At 33.5% G+C, this 24,353-nt stretch overlaps 1 protein-coding gene and 1 long non-coding RNA gene across 2 annotated transcripts; one reads left to right on the plus strand and one right to left on the minus strand.

The window, feature by feature from the left end:
- Positions 1 to 3,293: 3,293 nt before the first annotated feature.
- Positions 3,294 to 4,142, minus strand: LOC128041381 (uncharacterized). The gene is made up of 2 exons (XR_008196388.1): positions 3,867 to 4,142; positions 3,294 to 3,596 (listed from the first exon to the last, which is right to left on the minus strand). It is a non-coding gene; the product is annotated as an uncharacterized LOC128041381 (long non-coding RNA).
- An 11,998-nt stretch (positions 4,143 to 16,140) lies between these two features.
- On the plus strand, positions 16,141 to 18,239 carry LOC105770627 (uncharacterized). The gene is made up of 2 exons (XM_012591908.2): positions 16,141 to 17,054; positions 17,796 to 18,239. Exons 1-2 carry the CDS (start codon positions 16,177 to 16,179, stop codon positions 17,854 to 17,856), a joined length of 939 nt encoding a protein of 312 aa, XP_012447362.1. The 5' UTR covers positions 16,141 to 16,176; the 3' UTR covers positions 17,857 to 18,239.
- Positions 18,240 to 24,353: the final 6,114 nt, after the last annotated feature.

Genomic DNA, 24,353 nt, shown 5'->3' on the forward strand with positions numbered 1-24,353 from the left:
GTTGTGAAATTTGGCCACAAGGAGAGAGGAAGGTTCGACCAGAAGGGAAGAAAGAATCGGGTTGGGAAGGAAGGATGAGAGAAGAAGAACAACCAAATAAAGAGGAGATGAGCTTTAGGCAGCAGAAGAAAAGAAGAGAGGGGAGAGTTTCGGCCAAATTAAAAAAATAAAGAAAAAGATAATATGAGCAGAAACAAGTTCGATACTTGCCGAAATGAGCACTTAACGTGAAAAGAAAGTGACCCGAAGTTGGCGTCACAAAAAAAGGCAAAACACTTCCAAAACCAAAAGCTTCTACTGTCAAATGACTGATTCGGCACAAGCCTAGCCGAAACCTTGAGTACCAGTGCCTCAATTCGGTACAACTCTCCCTTTCAACCCCTCCTCGATTTTCTCCACATTTCTCTCCCCTTATCACTCCACCATTTCCTCCTCAACTTCCCCCATGACCAATTCAAACTTCATTCGGCAGTATTTCACTCCAACTCTGCCACTTACACGACTCAAGCAACAAAATAACAATTCATTGCACAACCTAAGACTTGAACCTCAGACCTTACAGCTACACAGCACACCACCTTACCACTAGACCACAAGCTCTTTTTGTGTCATAAAACCAACACTAATATTTATAAAGCCTATATGCCAGTGTCTAGATTTATTTAAGGGTAAAACTTAAAAATTCTGCAAAAGCCAAGACTTGAACCCAAGCTTCTTAAACATTCCCATACACACCTAAATCACTTAGCCATTAAAGCAAACAAGCAATTTGTGTCATTTCCTTGAACAACTAAATATTTATGTGCAGTCTCCTAACTACTCCCTTTTATCAAAACCTATTTCTTCTAGGCCCAAAAATCGGGGTGTTACAAAACTCATAATATTAAAGTGCCTAGTTCGATTAGAAAAAAATACTCCTAATTGCCCTAAAAATGCAGCTGTCACATGTAGGGATTTTGGGCCGCGCATTAATGGTGTTGCAACATAGGTCGGTGTCGCAACATAGTAGGCAGTTTGGCTCCATGACTTGTTTTTGCTTATATCTTTGGTGTTGCGGCATTAGTGTCTTGATGTTGCGACATAGGCAACAGTTTTGGCCTAAATATGCATATTTAGCTCCCGATTGTTCTACATGACCATGTATCCTTATTTAGATATCTAAGATGTAATAAAAACTACTAAAAAAACATAAATCACTACTTCAAGAATGAAAACATAGATATATACTAAGATGATTTTATTTACTATTAAACAAGCTACGATTATATGTATAAAGGGATTTAAATAAGAATGTAATTAATGGCGAGATCAAAGCATATTGAAATTCTTGGGAAATTGTTCATTTATATGAATTGAAATAACTTGAACATATGTAGTAAATTTGACTTAGTGAATAGTACTCGAAGGAGGATTATAAAATGATCCAAAATACCTATTTGTATTTTTATAGAAGAATCATGACTAAATTTTTTACGATTATTGTTGAAACTCTTGAAGAGATCAAAATATATTTATCCAAAATTTTCCTCACTCATGACTTTTAAAAGAATGGTGATATAAATGCTTTGCGAATATGCTTATATAATCATTTGAAAACTAGTATTCAAGATTGAATACATAGAATATGAGATATTATATGATGTTTCATGAGGGGGAGTAAACACATGTTGTACTCTTTTTCCTTAACCGATATTTTGTCCCATTGGGTTTTCCTGATAATATTTTTAATGAGGCAACATGTTATGCGTATTATAGATATGTGTACTCTTTTTCCTTCACTAGGAATTATTTTCCCCACAGGGTTTTTATATTAGTAAGGTTTAACAAGACATATTATCTACCAATGGACATCCAATGGGGAGTGTTATGAATATTTTATTATTAAGCGGATATCCATCAAGATCAAGATAAGTTTTGATGTACTTTAAATTTTAATAGTCATTAGAATTAGAGTTCTATTTCATTTATACTTCTTATGTTTATAAAATAGATTTTGGAGAAGCATTGTATATTATTCCCATTGATCAATAAAATACGTTCTCCTTTTGCTCTCTTATTATTTTTTGTTCTTTACCCTTTGTCTTTTTATTTTATAATAATTTTTACATTTATTTGAGTTTGCACTAGTAAAATTTAAAAAAACCCGATATTTTCAACATTTTAATTTTACAAAGTATTTTTAGATAAAACAATGAAATTTACTTTTATTATTATTTTTAATTTTCACATATTTTTAATTTTATTTTTCCAAAATAAATTTTAAAATTTTCAATCAAACACCTTTCTTTAAGATGCATCTAATATTGAATTTGAATGTAATTGGTTGTAATATGCATGATATGTTTGGGTAACCACATTATAATTAGTGATTCATTGAATTAGATGTAATTGGAGCACCTCAATTACACTCTCAAATTCTTAAGGAGAGGTGAGAATCGATGTAATTAAGTAGGTTACAAACAATTACACTTAAATCTAACTATTCGTTGACTTTAGAAACAAACTCATACATGATTTAAGTTTAAGAAGTTATTTTTATACAATAATATATATTGTTATGAATATCTTATTAAGTGGATGTCCATCATGATTAAGATAAAGTTTTAATGTACTTTAAATTCTAATAGGTATTAGAATTAAATCTCCACTTCTTTTATACTTCTTATGCCTATAAATAGAGACTACGATGAAACATTATAATCACTCTTTTGATCAATAAAGTACATTCTTTATTGATTTCATATTTTCTTTGTTCTTTGTTCTTTATTCTCTCTATCTCTCTTTATTTTTAATATATATATATATATATATAATTAATTTTAAGACATGTTTTATTTTTAAAATATAATTATATGCTATTTTCTAACTTCATTTAAATAATTTGAAATTTTGATTGGTGAGAGAAAATTTCCCATACATTTGACCTACTAAATAGTTAACTATATTATAAATTATTTAGACTAGTTTTAACTAATTACATGATATTTATTATTAATTATTTATACTTGATCAGACCTATTGATGATAACAAAGAGTTTATGTTTAATATTATAAGATGAAATAATCTAACAAATATGAAATGCTAGAATAATTAGATAAAGTTGTATGTTTATTTTTCTTATTAATTTTATCAGTAATAATATTGATCGATACTTTCTTGGACTAACTTATTACATATGCCAATTTAAATTTAAGTTTTGTTACTTATTTAAAGTGTTTTTTTCAAGTATTATTGATATTTCTTAATAATATTCTTTTTTATAATTTAAAATTACACAATTGTGTAATTGTAATTTAAAATTATAATTTAAGAATTATATATAATTGTAATAGCCAATTTTAACCCGGGGCCCAAATTAACCAATCAAATCCAATAAAACTTGGGCCAATCCTGACCCAATTGCATTTGGCCCAATAAGGCCCAAGTGTGCTAACCCTAGCCTAACCCTAAGCAGCAGTTAGCAGTAGCCACCCCACGTCGCAGCAACCTCCAGTGCCGTGCACGCCCCACGTTCGGCAGCCTCCCAAACTGTCCCACATCTTTGCTGGCACGTCCACTCGCAAAACGCTCACACATTTGCAAGCCACAGACAACACTAATAGGATATACACACAACAAAACAGTTGTAAAAGGATTTAGGGAGGGCTATATAAAGGCCAATGATTTTCTGTAACTTGGTTAGAAAAATTTTGTACTAAAAAGAGAAAAATATTGTATTGTAAAAATACTGAAATACAAACAAAGAATCAAAAACAATTTTTGAAGGTAATTTTCTTTGTGTTTTATTTATTTATCTACTTTTTTTTTCTTTGCTTCTCTGTTTTTGGTGCAAAAGAAAAAGCAAAAAGAAAAGGACGAAACTTACCTGAATCGGAGTCGGCGGCGAAGCTTGAACGGCGGTGGCGTGGCGATAGTTAGGGCTTTAAAGAAGGCCTAGCAGATCCCTCTTTCTTCCCTCTGTTGTTTTAAAAAAGAAAAAGGAAGATGAAGCAATTTTGCGCCTATTGCTGCTGCAGAGTAGGCTTTTAATTGGAGATGAAAAGGGTTTTAAACACTGATGGGTTATTTGCGTTTTTAATCCTTCATTTTATCCCATCATTTCAAAATCATTGTGGTTTGTTTTCAAATTTTGCCATGAAATGTTGAATTTGTTTTATTAATCCATTGCTGCGTGGAGTTTTGGACGGAGGGATTAATTTCACTTTCGGTCCTCCACTGTTAACTGCATGTTCCATTTGATCCATTGGTGTTTTGTTTATTTCAGATTTGCCCCTAAAACTTCAATTATTTTCAATTTAATCCATAATCTTTCATTTTAAGTTTTTTAGTTTATTTTATTAATATAGTTATTATTATTTTTATTATTACTATTATTATTATATTTATTATACTTACATATATACACGCATGTGTACTTTATAATATATGTGTATATTTTTTATTTCTAAATGTTTTAAATATATATATATATATAGTGCGTATATATTTTATTACCATATTTTATATATATATATAGTTTATATATATATATATATTATATACATTCATATTTTTATAATTATTTATGTTTTCATGTTTTATAATTCATATGTTTATACATTTTTATAATATGTACAAATCATATACTTCATTATTACTTTATTTTTCTTAGTTTTATATGCATACGTACATATACTTACATTTTATGATTTTCACATCGTTTTTCATTTTTTTAAAAGAAATTAAAATATATATTTTTACATATATGCATATACATATATTATTCAAAACTTTTATAAATATATTTTCCATATATTTTATATATACATATATACCTATATTTTCATAATTATTAATATATTATGCTTACGTTTTATTTTTATGACAACTAATTATATTTTATGATTATGTTCTTTTATAATTTTGTATACATATATAGGTATATTTTAAATTAGAGTAATGATTTCATGTTACGCATTAGCGTTTTATCATACTTTTAAAGAAAAATCTATTTTTGCTTCGTCAAAGCATTAAAATCGTTTTTTTTAATTTTTATATATTTAGCAATCATGGTTCTCGAGAAAGATCGTGTCCTAACTTACTGGATCGTGATCATTTTTTCGATGAATTTAACGAGTTAAGTATTTATTTTACAATAAATTTGCAATTTTCAAATAAAACCTTATTCTCAGGAATTCAAAATGTCGGGTCCTAACTTACTGGTCGTGACATTTCGTTATCTCGAAATAAGAATTTCTAAAACAAAAAGTAATATTCGGTATTTTGAAGATATAAAATATTGTGCCCTAACTTACTGGGTGTGGTGTTTTATTTCTTTGAAATGAGAATGTTTTATCATTTTAGATCCATTCACGGGTTAAAAATTTCTATTTAAAATCTTTTCAAATTTTCGACATCAAGACATTAAATAATCAATTTGGTACCGATTTTTGGGCGTTACGAGGGTGCTAACCCTTCCTCGTGCGTAACTGACTCCCGAACCTGTTTTCTCAAATTTCGCAGGCCAAAATTGTTTTTAAGGTGAGCCGATCACACCTCAATCAAGGATCGGTGGCGACTCCAATTTTTATTTTCAAAGTCGATAACTTATTTTTGTTTTCAAAAAAATGGTTTTGACAGCTTGACGACTCCAGTGGGGACCATTAGAGAGTCGAGCCATGAATTGATTATCTTTTGTCTTTTTTGTCAAAAATTAAAATTGTTTTAAAACCTGATTTTCTCTTTGCATTCATTAGTTTTAATTGTCATATGCTTGTTTGGTTGGTTTAAGTCTGTCGGTTTATTTGCATTTTTGCATTTCATGGTCAATTTTACCCCTCTAAGTGGAAGTGAGAAACTAGTCCTTCGTGAGGTTTTCACCTCCGTGTACGATAGTGGATCGCTTTCGGAATACATCTGTACCTATGTCTTCGTGAGATTTTCATCTCCGTGCGACCATAGGAAATGTATTCCCCGAACCGAACTTGGTCCATATGAGCCTATAATGGGTGAGGATCGAGGAATCTGCTGGTTCGGGTACCCTTGCTCTAGAAGCCAAAACCTCATATAGTGAACCTTAGGAACCCACCCTAGGTAGAATTACTTTGAACCTTAGTAGACACCTAATTAGGAGTTTTTACTATTTCTTGGTTGTATTGTATTTAATTGTTACTGACTTTTTGTGTTTTACTCTGATTGCATGGCATTACAATTACATGGCATTCCATTATAAAGTGGCGTTTCGTATTCGGTTGCTAGACAGAAAGTTTATCATGGGAAATGGGTTTCTTGATAAAGTAGAAGATAATACGTCTGCCTGAATATATTCTAAGAAACGCTAGAAGGGTGATGGAGGAATACATGACTTTACTTCGTGCCTCAAGGTCAAGCTGATTATTCAAGAATTTCTGACATTTCAACCTCATTAAAGAAGCTGATAACCCTTACGAGGATGCGCAGACGTTGGATTATAACCAGGATCAAGTAAAAAGGGAGGTAGAGGAGATACCCCTTTTGAAGAATTCGCAAGATTTATCTTAGCATCCAGATGAAGAAGGAGAAGATGTCTTCGCCTGGAGTATGAGGCAAAGCCGTATATATATATCCGCTTTATGTAAAGAAATTCGTCTTCTAGTAAAGTTTTCTAAATGGAATTGAATCAGAATCAACGTCTCTTTTTGCATTCATCTCATGCATTTGTATTAATCTCATCATATGCACTAAAATCCACCAAAAGAGCCTAGTCAATTAAAATTATTCTTCAGTTAACCCGGAAACCAACCAGCCAACCCAGCCCCATTACAGTACAAGAGCGAAATCAAAGAATATGGATCAAAGATTAGAAAAGCTCGAGCAATTTCAAAAAGACATGCAGGATCAGCTCCAGCAACAAATGAAGGAACAGCTTGAAAAAATTTAGTAGAAGTTGATGGACAAAATGGAGGAATCCTAAGGAAGCATGATAACCCAGTTAACTCAGCTCTTAATTGGCGGAAAGGATAAGGAAGGAGCCTCAGAACAAATATTGAGGAGGAAGGCGAGGATGGACTCCAAGATCCTCCGGCTTCACTCCCCGGATGTGCGACCCTAAGTGGAAATGTGCCGCGTAAATCTTACATTACCATTAGGCCTCAGCAATTTCAGGCCGATACTTCAAAGGCGATGAATTACCAAACTGGATCAGGCTCTAGCCCTGAGAATATTCCCGTCAATCTTGTAGTCCCTAACTTCGATGAAGTGGTTGAAAAGGAAAAAGCAAAGGAAGAATTGCCAAAGCAATTTGAAGAAAGATGGAAGTGGGTCGAAGAGAAGTTCAAGGCAATGGAAAGTACTGAGAGATATGGTGGGATTGATGCTAAAGATCTGAGTTTGGTACCAGATTTGGTGCTACCTCATAAGTTTAAAATGCCAGAATTCGAGAAGTATAATGGGACCAGTTGCCTTGAGACCTATATTACCATGTTTTGTAGACGAATGGCTGGGTATGTCAATAATGAGCAGTTATTGATACACTGTTTTCAGGATAGCCTCACGGTGGCAGCGTCTAAATGGTATAATCAATTGAGCCGTGCTAAGATTAGTTACTGGAGGATTTGGCACAGGCTTTTATGAAGCAGTACAGTCATGTGGCAGAAATGGTTCCTGACAGAATTACTTTGCAAAACATGGAGAAGAAGTCGAATGAAGGTTTCAGCAAGATGCGCTTCGAGAGATGGAGGGAGGTTGCAGTTCAGGTCCAACCACCGCTCCTTGAAAGAGAAATGGTGATGCTCTTTATAAATACGTTGAAGGCCCCATTCATCACACATATGTTGGGAAATGCCACAAAAAACTTTTCTGACATAGTTATGAGTGGTGAGATGATTGAGAGTGCTATTAGGAGCGGAAAGATTGATGCTAGAGGAAATAACAGAAATCAAACCCCAAAGGAAGAAGAAAATGAGGTGAACAGCGTGAACACGTACAGCAAATCGATTACGGTGAATCAGCCAAGAAAGGTGGTTACTAATCAGCAGGGTTCATCAAGACAAGAATCAGGTGTGAAGCCAGGTACTGAGAAGCTCCAGTTCACACCAATTTCGATGTCCTATAAGGAGTTGTATCAAAGCTTGTTCGATGCGCATGTTGTTGCTCCTCATTACTTAAAACCTCCACAACCTCTGTATCCTAAGTGGTATGATGCGAACGCGCAATGTGACTACCACGCGAGAATTACGGGGCACTCAATAGAGAATTGCATTACCTTTAAAAAGCTAGTTGAAAAATTCATCAACATAGGTATTGTCAAGTTGGGTGACTCATCTAATGCAGAAAATCCGCTACCCAATCATGATTGACAATAAGGTGAATGCGATGTATGAAGAGATGTTGGGAAGTGTTCACATCAATGTCATAGATGAAGACACAATCGAAAAGGGAACTTATTAGATATCCACCTTTGTAAACCTGTGAGTGTTTTAAACAATCGAACTGCGGAAGAAATATTTGTAGTATTTAGGGCTTATTTAGAGCAATGTTCAAAACACACTTGTTGCTTTTAGCCTAGAGCCAATAAGAATTCCTTTGTGAAGGAGGCTCATGTCTAAATGTCGTTATTTTAATGAAATGCATCCTTGCGATCATTTTTGAACCAATATTCTTTCAGTCTGTCTGAATAGTTATTCTTTCATTCTTTTGGATTTTCTTCCACATCATTCATTCATTCATAATCATATTGTATAGATAGTTCTTCATAAATCTATACATTCTTTTGTATATTCTTTGATATTTATTATGGGCCCCTAGATATCAATGACATGAATGACACTGCTACAGATTTAGAATCTCTTTTTGAGCAAGACATGTGTTTAGAGGGATCTCCTGACTTTGAAGATGACATAGATCGTAGCCTATCTCCAGACTTGTTGAGGATGGTAAAGCAAAAAGAGAGCAAATTTTACCTCCTGAAGAGACAATGGAGATTGTGACTTTAAGAGAACATGCATAACCGGAGAAATGAAGCAAGACCTTGTTAAGTTACTTCGAGAGTTCAAAGATGTTATCGCATGGTCATACCAGGACGTGCCCGAGTTAAGTACTGGTATTGTAATTTGAGCAACAGCACAACGTCAAAAATTTGCAGTATGTTCAAGATTCACATCATGAACGATGTAGTTAGAATTCTTTACCGGGGTAATACCTTCTTCTCTGGCTTATTCCGTTGAAGTCAAGTTGTAATTTTTTCCGTATTTTTGTTAGATTTGATCCTAATTGAAAAGGAAGATCTAAAATTTTCTCGTCATAGTTAAATTTCGCCCCAAAAGGCTCTATGAGAGAAACCTGATGCCAAAGAAGATCTTTCGTATACAAAATGAAAGTGGAAGTTATGGGGAAGACCTTATCTGGAATAATATTGATTCTGATCGAAAGAGATGACCAGGACTTGCCTAATCCTATAAGTGCAGATTCAATCCAAAAAAAAGAAGAGAGAAAACAAAAAAAAACAAAAAAATGGGAAAAGAAAAAAAAGAAAAAGAACCCCGCTGGGGCAATGCCTTTCTCTTTAGCTTATCACAGTTTTCCATTTGAAATTCTTTTTCTTCGGGTATTGGCTGAGCTGAAGTAGGATGAAGATCCAATCTCGATAAGATCAGTTGAACTTAATTGAAGGAAAAAGGCTATTCGTCACGATCAGATGTACCAAAAACGGATGATGCGAGCTTACAACAAAAAGGTTCGTCCCAGAAAATTCCACGAGGGAAACCTGGTATTGAAAAAGATCCTTCGACAAAAGGATTTTAGAGAAAAATGAGTGTCAAAGTGGGAATGTCCTTATATTGTAAAGAAGACCTTTTTTGGAGGAACACTGATTTTGAGTGAGACGGATAGTAAAAACTTGTCTAATCCTATAAACTCAGAATCAATTAAGAAATGCTTCACTTAAAGAAGGAGAGGACCAAGGTAAAAACCTGCAAAGGGCACTTTGAGTCACAAAAAAAAAGAAGAAAAAAAAGATGTGAAAAATAAAAAATGAAAAATGGAAAAAGTAAAAGTGGAGAGGCTAAGGTGAAAACCCGCAAAGGGCGCCTTAGACCAAAGGGGATTTGAGTTGAAAACCCGAAAATGGCGGCTCAAATATTGGTCAAAATGGGCATGAGGTAATCAGAGCAGCTCAAATGTTGATTAGAATGGGACATGTTGTGATCTTGATATGCCTTAGTACGCGACATCTTGGGACATCGACAGAGTAATGTAGATCTCCTAAACACATGTCAAACTCAAAATGGTCTTCAAGAAGTTTGTACAGAGAAGTTCAAGCTACGACATCTGGGGCACCTCGTCTCCATACTATTTATTTTGAATTTGTTATTCTTGGAATACTTCATTCTTTTCCAAGATACGCATTCCCAATCAATTTCTTTGTTATCTTTCTTTACTATTTTTGATAATTTATTCATTTCGAGCTATGCTCAAAACTAACTTTATTCTTATCTATTGTTATGAGCTTTTTGCAAGCATGTTGCATTGGAATAATGATTAATGGACTAATAAAACTTTCACAAGGGAAGTTTTACATATTACTCTAGAAGTTTCTAAACAATATAGGAGCCTGAAACAGGACTGTTGTTTAGAACGCACCAGGTTTAAAGGTTGGAAATCTGAGAAAGAAAAGTCTAAATTAGGACTTTCTTTTTGATTTTGTTGTCAAAAACATTGAACAAAATGACAGGATGATAGGTTGGTGGCAAGACTTAAATGAACAAGCAAGCAATAATCACCAAGTAATAAAAATGAGTTTTTTTGGAGAGAAGAATCCTTCATTCGTGCATAGGCATTTGGGTATGACACCCTGAGATTGGTATGAAAGACCAAAGAGCTTCACATTTTGCATCCTTGAATTGCGATAGATGAGGATTGAGAAAGACCAAAATTTTCTACCCTTGGGTTACTGTGGAGAAAGATGGTACAAATTTTACGTCCCAATGGATGAAACTTTGAGGTTTACTGAGAGGGCAATTTGATCAAGCGTTTATTTGGAGATGTGATCCGAACAAAAGACGTTGTAGCACGTCAGTGATACGACTTTAATAAATTTCGAGTAATGACAACCTAAGCGGGATCATTCTCGGAGAGTAAAATTTTGCATTCATGCAAACACCATTCACACATGTCTAGTTAGGAGCTTTTGATTCATTTTGATCATGCCATCCTAATCATTAGGCATAATTAGGTTCATTATACAGGTCATGTTCTCCGGAGAACAGATCAGTGAAAGTAGCAGATCTTGCCTTCCTGCATCGACAGCGAAGGAGATCGAAGATACTAATTCTATCTCCCTGGTTGGTAGTGGAATAGATTGAAGATTTCAGATCTTATCTCCCTAGGCATTAGTGGAGCAGATCGAAGATGACAGATTTTACCTCCCTGTGGTTACAGTGGAGTACATTGAAGCCGTAATTCTATCTCTCTGGTTGGCAGTGGAATAGATTGAAGATTTCAGATCTTATCTCCTTAGGCATTAGTGGAGAAGATCGAAGATGGCAGATTTTACCTCCCTGTGGTTACAGTAGAGTACATTGAAGCCGTAATTCTATCTCCCTGGTTGGCAGTGGAATAGATTGAAGATTTCAGATCTTATCTCCTTAGGCATTAGTAGAGTAGATCAAAGATGGCAGATTTTACCTCCCCGAGGTTACAGTGGAGTACATTGAAGCCAGTAATTCTATCTCCCTGGTTGGCAGTGGAATAGATTGAAGATTTCAGATCTTATCTCCTTAAGCGGTAGTGGAGCAGATCGAAGATGGCGAATTTTACCTCCCTGGGGTTACAGTGGAGTACATTGAAGCCAGTAACTCTATCCCCCTGGTTGGCAGTGGAATAGATTGAAGATTTTAGATCTTATTTCCCTAAGCATTAGTGGAGCAGATCGAAGATGGCAGATTTTACCTCCCTAGGGTTACAGTGGAGTACATTGAAGCCAGTAATTCTATCTCCTTGGTCGACAGTGGAATCGATCGAAGAATAGCAGATTTTATCTCCCTAAGCAGTAGTGGAGTAGATGATGACGACGGATCTTGTTTCCTCGACATTGTAATTGGATATATTGAAGAAGATAATCCTATTTCCCTGAAATTGCAGTGGAGCAGATTAACACCACGGATCTTATCTCTATGAATTGCAAAGGAGCAGGTCGCGTCAACTTTCAGTGGAATAAATTGAAGCTACAAGTCATATCTCCCTGAAGTTGCAATGGAGCAGACTAAAGATAGCAAATTTTGTTCTTTTGAGAAGTTACAAGATAAGTCCTATCTCACTAACGTTGTAGTGGAGTGGATTGAAGCACCAATTCCTATACCTCTGAAGATGCAGTAGGTTGGAATGAGGCTACTTGAAAAAGAATGGCGCTAAGGTTCAGCACGACCGGGCAAAATTGGCTATTTCTGAAGTCTTTGCTATGTTTTCGTTACACGATAACAAGCAAAGAGAGGCAGCTGTAATAGCCAATTTTAACCCGGGGCCCAAATTAACCAATCAAATCCAATAAAACTTGGGCCAATTCTGACCCTATTGCATTTGGCCCAATAAGGCCCAAGTGTGCTAACCCTAGCCTAACCCTAAGCAAGCAGTTAGCAAGAGCCACCCCACGTCATGAAGAACCTCCAAAGGCTGCACGCCCACGTTCAGCACCTCCCAAAGCGTCCCACATCTTATTTGCACGCCCACTGCACAACGCCACACATCTGCAAGCCACAGACAACACTAATAGGATATACACACAAGAAAACAGGTTGTAAAAGGATTTAGGGAGGGCTATATAAAGGCCAATGATTTTCGTAACTTGGTTAGAAAAATTTTGTACTAAAAGAGAAAAATCTTGTATTGGAAAAATAATGAAATACAAACAAAGAATCAAAACAATTTTTAAAGGTAATTTTCTTTGTGTTTTATTTATTTATCTACTTTTTTTTCTTTGCTTCTCTATTTTGGTGCAAAAGAAAAGCAAAAAGAAAAGGACTAAACTTACAGAATCGAGTCGTGGCGAAGCTTGAACGGCGGTGGCGTGGCGATAGTTAGGGCTTTAAAGAAGGCCTAGCAGATCCTCTTTCTTCCTCTGTTGTTTTAAAAAGAAAAGGAAGATGAAGCAATTTTGCGCCTATTGCTGCTGCAGAGTAGGCTTTTAATTGGAGATGAAAAGGGTTTTAAACAACGATGGGTTATTTGCGTTTTAATCCTTCATTTTATCCCATCATTTCAAAATCATTGTGGTTTGTTTTCAAATTTTGCCATGAAATGTTGAATTTGTTTTATTTTAATCCATTGCTGCGTGGAGTTTTGGACGGAGGATTAATTTCACTTTCGGTCCTCCACGTTAACTGCATGTTCCATTTGATCCATTGGTGTTTTGTTTATTTCAGATTTGCCCTGAAACTTCAATTATTTTCAATTTAATCCATAATCTTTCATTTTAAGTTTTTAGTTTATTTTATTAATATAGTTATTATTATTTTATTATTACTATTATTATTATATTTATTATACTTACATATATACACGCATGTGTACTTTATAATATATGTGTATATTTTTATTTCTAAATGTTTTAAATATATATATATATATAGTGCGTATATATTTTATTACCATATTTTATATATATATAGTTTATATATATATATATATTATATACATTCATATTTTTATAATTATTTATGTTTTCATGTTTTATAATTCATATGTTTATACATTTTTATAATATGTACAAATCATATACTTCATTATTACTTTATTTTTCTTAGTTTTATATGCATACGTACATATACTTACATTTTATGATTTTCACATCGTTTTTCATTTTTTTAAAAGAAATTAAAATATATATTTTTACATATATGCATATACATATATTATTCAAAACTTTTATAAATATATTTTCCATATATTTTATATATACATATATACCTATATTTTCATAATTATTAATATATTATGCTTACGTTTTTATTTTTATGACAACTCATTATATTTTATGATTATGTTCTTTTATAATTTTGTATACATATATAGGTATATTTTAAATTAGAGTAATGATTTCATGTTACGCATTAGCGTTTTATCATACTTTTAAAGAAAAATCTATTTTGCTTCACAAAGTATTAAAATCGTTTTTTTAATTTTTAAATATTTAGCAATCATGGTTCTCGAGAAAGATCGTGTCCTAACTTCTTGGATCGTGATCATTTTTTCGATGAATTTAACGAGTTAAGTATTTATTTTACAATAAATTTGCAATTTTCAAATAAAACCTTATTCTCGTGAATTCAAAATGTCGGTCCTAACTTATCGGTCGTGACATTTCGTTATCTCAAATAAAATTTCTAAAACAAAAAGTAATATTCGTATTTTGAAGATATAAAATATTGTGCCCTAACTTCTTGGGTGTGGTGTTTTATTTCTTTGAAATGAGAATGTTTTATCATTTTAGATTCATTCACGGGTTAAAAATTTCTATTTAAAATCTTTTCAAATTTTCGACATCAAGACATTAAATAATCAATTTGGTACCGATTTTTGGGCGTTACGAGGGTGCTAACCCTTCCTCGTATGTGAATCGACTCCGAACTGCTTTTCTCAAATTTCGCAGGCCAAAATTGTTTTTAAGGTGAGCCGATCACACCTCAATCAAGGATCGGTGGCGACTCCAATTTTTATTTTCAAAGTCGATAACTTATTTTTGTTTTCAAAAAAATGGTTTCGACAATAATTGCAACAAAGCTTAATTAATATGCTAGTAATTATACTCTATTCAATTAGTGTCCAAAAATATTTTAGTGTTTTCAATTTAAAATAAAATAAATAAAATGACCATTGTTTCTTGAAAATGACCAGTGTAGTGTCCAAATGTACTTTGATATTTTCTTTTAACTTTTCTTAAAATAGCTCTAAATTTTTAAAAAAATTAATAATTCATTCTATTTAAATTTCTATATTTTGTGATTTTTAAATTTTTTCTTTAAATATTTGTAAAAAATATTTGTGTAATACAATAAAATTTTATTTAATTGTATGAAAATATTTAATTAATTTCAAATATGAAATATTATTAAAGATATTTAAAGATATTTTTTTAGAGTAAACTACACTCAAAGTACGAAACTATTAGTAAGTTTACGTTTTAGTCACTCAACCTCAAAAAGCTACAAAATGATCATTGAACTATTTGAACTTTTATTTAGAGATTGGGCTATTAAGTTTTTTTTAAAGTCTAGCTACTGAGCTCCAAGCATTGATTTGGTGATCAGTATGGTGGATTAGTAATGATTGACGAGTAGGAGAACATATTTTAAATCCAAGTTAATCTAATGGTCAATGTTAAAGATTGAAGAAGAAAGTTGTTTGGATTTTTGTTTGCAGATACATTGCATTTAAAGTTATTTCATAAAAAACAAATTGATTTGTAGAAGAGAAGGGGAAGAAGAGTTATTGATTGGTGCAAGCAATGCGAATGAAGAAGGCTGTAAAGTAGTAATTTTAAAAGCCCAATGATTTAAATGAAAGCTTTCAAATAATACAGTGATCATTTTGTAACTTTTTGAAGTTATATAATCAAAATGTAAATTTACTAATAATTTAATGACCTTGGATATAGTTTACCCACTTTTTTTAATACACTCTTGAACTTTTGTTACAAAAAACATATCTAACATATTAATTTTAATTCGATAAATACATCTTCATACTTATTTTGTAATTCATGTTCGAGTTTCATTTTGTGACTACTTCTTTCAATAATGTTGACTTCAAAATAAAAATTGATATTCTCTTTTAAAAGTGTAATATGTGTTATCATTACACCCGGTAATGATTGATTTTCAGCCACTAATGTCATCCCCCCCCCCCCCCCAAAAAAAAAAATTAGCATTGAATTATAGTGAACTTATTAGATACGTTTGTGAGATAATTGCTAAAAGTCAAAACAAGAAACAGAGGGACAAGGTGTTTCTGTTTTTAAAATAAACATAAAAAGAAAACAAAGGCGCAATCTCCTCAAAAGACCCCAATATACATATAGATAGATACATATCATGGTGAAAAGGATGGCCCTCTAGAATTTCTTGACTTTTATGAGCCTAAAACCCCACTCAATACCACACCCTTATTAAAACCAATTTGTTAAAAGAAACTGATAAAGCGACTATAAGGGTCGTTGGTTAAAGATAATGGCTCGACACCCACTTTCTCATAAACAATCCTCTATCATTCCCCTGACACTTCCTTCGCCTTCCTCCCAATTTTCTTCCCCAGAAAACATGCTTCATCCTCCCAAATCTAGTTTCTGTTTATCGGAACACATGGTGAACAACTATGATTCTAGAGTGCAAAAGACAGCTCAAAATTATAGGCGTTGGAACACCATGGAAGCTGATGTGACTTCGATGATGGAAGACGATTCTGGAGCATCCACTCCTTTATGGGGATCAACCAATCCTTCAAGGAGTCCTTCGCATGGAAAGAACATAAATTACCGATGCTTATCACCGTCATCCAAGGCTCAAGCTATCGCTAGAGGCCAAAAGGAGCTTATGGAAATGGTCAGCAGAATGCCCGAGTCTTGTTTCGAACTTACTTTGAAAGATCTTGTGGAACAACAACAGCCTGTGGTTGTTGAACCGAAACAGGAGAGTTTTGCTGAAGGGAGAGCTACCATCGACCAACATACGTACAACAAAGAGAAGGGGAAGAAGAAGATGAAGAAGAATCCGAAGCCTCAATTTAATAGAAGTGGGAGCATAGATAATGGAGGGCTTCTTCTGAAAATGGTGTTTCCATTTTCCTTAGGGTCAAAGTGTAAGAACAAGAAGAAGAAGAAGAATGAGTCTAATACAAATCATAATTCCAAAGTTTCTCCAAAGCCAACTGTATCAGATGAATCTGGTAAGATCGTAGATAAAGAGTGGTGGAAGAAGAGATCGGGATCGAGCGAGAGTGAAGGTGGTGGATCCAATATTAACAGTGGAAGCAGCAAAAATAGCCATAGTAGCAGCATCGGTAGCAGCAGCAGCAGCAGCAGCGGGAACATCAACAATACCGGCCACAGGTATGTCATAACTGAAAATTTCAGCTATCTTTGTGCTTTCAAATGTTGGATTTGCTTAAATGATAAAAAACTCAATTTTCACTTCAATCATGTGTCTGAATTTTTCATACTCATATCAAAATATGAATAATAGCAAAGGTCGGACACTGATTAGGAATTTCTTTAACTTTATGCAAATGATAATTATTTCCTGGTTTTAGAGTAAGTTTCATATAGGAACAGAACAAACTTTTGCTGTAAATGCAGGGACAGCAGAGTCATTGGCCTTATTGTAGTGGATACATATAGCAAGTAATATTTAATTCTTTTTTCAAAATTCTAGAATAGCTAAACAGAGGAAAATATCATCTACTGTAAATTTCCAGCTCACAACGCCTAGTCAAAGTCTTTCATAAAGAAACAAGGAAGCAAAAGGAGATAAAATCATATACGACATATATTTTTATTTCAAACAGGACTGCAGCTTTTGCACCAAGAAACCTTTATATATAATATCAATTAAAGGCAAAGATTCAAATTTCAATCTGGAGACCTCCATTTTGAAGGTTACCATCAGCACTTAATGTTTAAGCCAAATAGTCAAAAGCTATTATAAATTACATATAAGTTTCAAAAAGTTGTGGGGATTGTGGCTAAATGCATACTAAACAGGAAAGGACAAAAAGATTCTCTTAAAGCCTTTAAGAGATGACCAATGTTTATGAGCTCTAACATTTGAGTTCTTATGTTGAAATAATGCAGGCATAAAGGGAATGGGTGCTTAGCTTTCATCTTCACTAGGAAAAGCAAAGCATCGCGGTGAAAGGGCAGCCTTCGGCCTACTTTGGAAATGAAGTTCAAGGTGTAATTATGTTCCAGTAATGCTAAATGTTTACGCTAAATGAGGTTGGCATGCAGCTGCAAAGCCTCAGAGATTGTAATTACAGAGTTCTCTGTTTTTTCTTCTTAGCTGAAGATGAATCATAATTTTGGTGTCCTCTAGTTTGAAATGAGCAGAAGACAAGTGATTAAGGAGTGCCAAGATGAACAGGTTTATGGGGAATCTGTGAATGATATCTCTTACCATAGCGACCAGATTTAAACTGTATCTTGTATATCTTCTTTCTTTATGTGTTAAAACTTGGGAACTTTTTTGCTTGATCTTAACATTTTACTGAAATCATATTCATGGGGTTGTGTTTTTCATTTTGATTACGCCTTTATCTTTTCAACTCGACCTTGGTATATTCATTTAAAGTGAATCAAACAAGGGCCTGGCAACAATTCCTTTTTATAGCTCATATAATATCATATCATATCATATCCCATTCCCACCCCCATCACATTGAACCATGGTCTCCTCTCAAAGTCCAAATTTTCAGGCCCATTATTTCAGCTTCGAATAGACATTTATCATTAATCGTTTCCTGGTCCACCTTCCGTTTATTTATTACCTTTATTTGATTTTCTTCAACGGCATTGCCTACCTAAAACTGTCATCCCATTCTCCTCAAATGGCACCTTCTTAGATAGGTAATCTGTTGTTTATTCATTTCATATTAACATATTTTATTATATTATAATAAAGTTTAGAATATTGTTATACACCTATCCCAATGGGGACACATGGCAATATGAGAACCAGCTAGAAACATTTGTGAGCAACCCTCCGCCTTGTATTGTCCGGATAGTCACCTAATGACCGACTATCTCTCCCCCAGAAGGAACCATCTATCCTTGACCAACTGGTCGAGTCCTTTATTAAGCCATCCGTTATTAACGGGTGCACTCTTCTTAGAAGGGGACCACTAGAGAACCATCACCTCTCTTATAAATATCCCAAAAGCACAAGCCAACAAAGCCTAAGAAGCCAAGCCATCATCCTCTCCCCTCCACTCTCCTATTTTTTTGGCTCTCGGCCCCACTATGGGTGAACCGGTCTTCCTCGTCAACATCCCCTCCTCTTTTTCTAATCTCATTGATTTCGCATATCAACAATGGTGCGGTGAGTGTGGATGGTGCCTTCTTCATTCCCTGCATTTTTCACATTGATTTTTCTTTGTTGTTTTGTATAGTTTCGTCCCTACGACTACTTTCTTTGAGCTCTTTCATGGTGATCCGTACATGCTAATCACTAAGTTTTCCTCTCTCCCTCTCCTCTCTTATTTCCCTTTCCCCGTCTCTCTTTTATTCTTATTTCGTTTCATGATATGCTGTTTTTCTGATGTTTTTTAAAGATTGGTTTAAGCCAAGGCCATCAAAAGTTTCTTCGAGAAAGTGTAATGATGTGCTTTTTTAGTTTCTTAGCACTTTGTTATATGGTCAGTGACTGCTGACCGTTTGCCTTAGCTGTTAGAATATTGCAATACATTAGGGCATTGCTCTATGAACATATGGTTTGATGTATAGGGGTCATTGTTGATGCTATTGTTGTTGTTGTATGGTTAAATTGCCAAGAGTAGCAAAGATTTAGCAAAAATGAGTGCCATGAAATTCTTTTTCCAAGAAAGACTTGTGCGTACTTCAGTCTTTTTATTAAATGAGAAACCTTGGTGATTCATGTTTTTATTATCAAGTGACACGTTATCTAAGTGATTGGGGAGGATAACATATTTGCATTGATTAATTCTTTGAATTCAGCAACTATATCTTTTCTCCTTCAATATTCCTTTTAGATTTCTCTAATCATTAATTTGGGTTGATAAAAAAATTCTATTCTTTTTTGGGTCATCCCATGTGGTGTCTTCTACATGTGGGTTAAGGCAGTAAAAGAGTTGGAGCTACATCATAGGGATTTTTATGGGTTAATTTTTCTTTCAGTATTAGAGACTTTTTAGTAGAGTTGCGTAGATGTTAGTATAGTTTCTTGTCAAAAGAAAGAGCGAAGAGAACTTGAAATTTGTTAAGGACCTTTCTTTTCAATTATTGTTATTATTTTATTTTTAATTAGTTCGTGTTAAGCTTTAGGATTTAAAATTTTCATTATCTTATAAAATAATAATTTTGTTAATTACCAACTTTACCTATCACTCGTACAAAAGTACTTGAAAGTGAAAATTTTAGGTAATAGCTAACTAGCTCTCTGCTCTGCTTTGGTCTTTCATTTCCCTTTCACTGACCCGCTATCCCTATTGTAAGTCAGATCTTTCTTTTCTTTTAATATGCATAAACATACAAGCATATTAATAATATATGAATAGCAATAGCAATCTCATGAAGCGGGGTTAAGGAACCTCGCCAAGGGTGACAACATGCAATGCAATGCATGTATCTATATTTAATAAATAAAGAAGGAAGTTGTTAAAGGGAAACCACGAAGGGTTACGACTTTTTTTCCGTAATAATTTGGAAAAAAAAAGGTAATGATCAGAATAATATGAATTCTTTTAACTACATTATGACAGCAATGTTTGTAGCATGGTACGACACATCAAACCATGGAGTATGGCTGCGAAACTTTATCACTGGACTGCGCATTTTGGAGAATATAGAATATCACTCAAATTATTTTGTGACAATTAGTCAACAGTGTTGTATTCCAACAACAACAAAAATTTATTTTAAGTCAAATCATATTAATATAAAATTCCTAGTTGTGAAACAAAGAGTGTAAAGTAGACAAATATCAATATAGCACATTGGGACAAACTCTATGATAGCGGATTTGCTCACAAAAGATTTACCATCCAAGGTTTTTCATTAGCACACTACTCATATGAGTTTGTATTTTATTTGCTTTATGTTTGTTTTCAAACATTTATGTATTTGGTTTTTTTTTTTTATCAGAAATGAAGTATTCAATTTATTTGATACTAACCTCACTTAAATTTAAGGAGGACTAATTGAAAATAGACATGTTTGGTTCACATTGCATATAATTTTCATGCTACGCATTCATTATTCACACCTTTCCGCTAAGGGTTCATTTTCATTCCACTAAGGGTTTATTCATCAAATGGTGGCTCATCTTATTACATTTGCATAATCTTGAATGGTTGCTATTACCTTTAAGGTGAACTTAATTTCGAATGGTCATTTTTCCTTCAACGTTAGGATAATTTTAAAATACTCACGACTAACATTTCCTTCAATTAGGAAGGAGAAGGCAATTATTATAGACATGAATGCTGACCACAATGTGAGTCCCACAAAAAACCCTTATATATATACACCCCATTTGGGATCCGCCGACGTATTGTTAAAAAGAGTAGACATGAATTTTAATAACCTTACAAGGCATTGTACATTATTGGATCATTGAGCTAATAATTGCATCCTTCGTCCCGTTGCTTCATTTGCAACAACTACCACTTGCGAGGGCAACTTGCAAATGGTCTCAAGGCACAATCACTTTATAACCTAACTCTTGACTGGGAGAGGGGACTATTGTTATACCCCTACCGCGATAAGGACATGTGGCAACACGAGACCCAGTTGGAGAGACTTGCAAGAAAATCTCCACCTTTGACCGTTCAAACGGTCTCTTAGTGACCAATAATCCCCCCCACCGAAGGAACCGTCCATCCTTGACCTCTCGGTCGAGTCTTCTGTTAAGTCATTTGTTATTAATATGTGCACTCTCCTCAAAAAGGGATCGCCCAGGAACCACCATCTCTCCTATAAATACCCCCAAAGCCTAAGAGACCAAGCCATCATCCTCTCCCCTTGATTCTCCTACTTTTTCTGCTCTCAGCTCCAACGTGGGTGAACCGACCTTCCTCGTCACCATCCCTTCCTTTTTCTCCAACCTCGTTGATATCGTGTATCAACAAATTTTATATGTTTATGTAAATTTTGATAAGTTAGTAATTTATATTATAAATTTACCTACTAGTTAAATAAGAAATTTTATCTAAATGAATTATCTAAAGAAAAAATAACTCTACTTAAATAAAAATAATGATAAACTTTATCTAAATAACTACATTAGTCCCCTTCTCAAAAAAGAACTTGTCCTCGAGTTAATTCATCTTCCAAATATAAAAGTTCATCAGATGGATGATAAAGGGAGAGATCAATTACATTAAAAGTCCTAGAGATTTTGCATATTCTTTGACAGCTCCATTACATAACCATTATCATTTATCTTCTTTAAAATGAGTTCGTCCCATACATATTGTGTTGTAGCTTGTTATACGTGCCAACCAGAAACCTTTCCTTCAGCAAAGCACCATAACATTATATTTTTCTTCGAAAGTTTGACAACTTCGATGCTTATCAGCAACGACTTTATATTTAGCATTGATCTTTTCAAGTCTTTGTTTGATCTCTGCTTGTATATTTTGTACTTGTTTCGCCATGTGGGATGCAATTATGCTTGATTGCTAACAACATTGAACAGTGCCTAGTGGAAACATTCAGTTCATATGGTATTGGCGATTGGAACACATTGTTCTACGTAGTCCATCCCGGAGGACAATCTATCCTTAGAGGAATTGGGAAACGAGAAGCTTAAAGCAAGCTGGCATGTGCTAAGTGAATATGGAAACATGTGGAGTCCAAGCGTGCATTTGTTCTTGATGAGACGAGAGAAAACAAAGTAAAAGCAGGCAAAGCCGTCGCCACCACCACCACAAGGGAAGGGTTAGACTGGGGTGTCTTACTCGCCTTTGGGCCGGGTCTCACAGTGTAGACCGTGGTGCTTCGAAGCTTTGCTTTGGATTCAACTTAATTACCAACTAGCCATCAGATGCTAGCTTTGTTACCGCTACATTATTAATAAATTCTCTTTGGATGTGAAAAGATGAACATGAAAAACCTAGTTATTACTCTCCATTGCCCTGTCATTTCTTCTTTCTTTTCAAGCATATAAGTTTCTCTCTCTTTTAACAAATGAATTTTCATTAATAAGCGACAAGCAGTTACAAGACAAAAAGTAATTAACGGAATTTTGTCTTATTGACTGGCAATAACCAAAGTTTGTTCAAGTTATTCTCGAGTGAAGCTCAAATTGCAACTTGAATCACGCAGCTTCTTGCAACTCTGCCTTTGCATTATACCGAGCGGGGCAAGGGGGACGAAAGCTTACACCTTCCATCTTCTAAAACTTAAAGTTTCCGAATTACCATTAATCAAATTAATTAAAATAATAAGTCTTAATTGTTAATCAAATAAAAAAATTTTACTCACGGAAATAATTTAGGGTTTCTTTCTTTTTATTTTTTATTTGTTTTTTTAGCTTAAATATATATAAATCTATTGTGATTTTAAGCTCATTATAATAATTTGTATAAAATTCATTCTTTAATTTTTATATTTTGAGCTTAAATATTATATTAGGCGTATCTAATATATTGGGCCTATAATATTTTATTATTAATAATTCTGGTTAATTGATTAATTTAGTTAATTATCCGATTTCGAACCGAATTAATTACTAAACATAATTTTAAAAGAAAAAAACCTTAATTAATCCCTAACTGAATTAGATTCGGTGGTTTCTCGATTAACCAAAATAATTCGATTCGATCGATTAATTCAATTAAAACCAAATTATGCACACCCCACCCATATTCCAAGAAAAGTGATATTAACAACTAAATTTCACAATATTTCATGTTGTAATATCAAAATATTTAGTTGCTAAATATAATCTTCAAAATATTAAATAAAATGACAAATGTTGTTATGAATTTATATGCAACAATAAAATAAGTTGTTAAATATTATAATATTAGCAACGAGTAATTTAACTTTTATTTATTAATAGTAACAACATTAAACGTCGTAGTGTAAGATTGAAATATTTGCAATTGTTGCTAAATTTAATATATTAATAATCCCAACAATAAAGTTTTTCGTTCTAAATTTTAATTTTAAGTTAAAATACTTTGTAAAGTTTTAAATTTAATCTTTATATTTTAATTTAATCATTTTTAATTTTTGTATCTTTTAAAATTTAAAATTTTATTTGTAATTTTCGTTACCATTTTGATGGTAACCCACCAAAAACCATCCAAAAGGCAAACTGACTAAAGTAAATCATTTTTGTATAAAGAAAGGTGAAAAACGTGCAAATTATGTGTCTGCATCGATTCCCATTGTGATGGTTGAAAAAATATAAATATCTCTTAGGAATATGTGAATTTGTGGATCTCATAAACAAATGAGCTAAAGAAATAAAAAGAGAAAAACTTTGAAAAAAGATCTGCGACAACCGGAAAGGTAAAAGTAAATCTGGTTTCCTCCACCAAAAGCTTTCATTGTCATCTCTACCCTCCTCTTACTTTCTTCTTTTTATTTTGTCCTAATATGACATGTGATATTAATCACATTGATTTCTTATCGTATAAAGATTATGAAATCTGGCCTCAAATGTGT

The sequence above is a fragment of the Gossypium raimondii genome, chromosome 5 (assembly GCF_025698545.1).
Source record: "Gossypium raimondii isolate GPD5lz chromosome 5, ASM2569854v1, whole genome shotgun sequence".
Lineage (NCBI taxonomy): Eukaryota > Viridiplantae > Streptophyta > Magnoliopsida > Malvales > Malvaceae > Gossypium > Gossypium raimondii.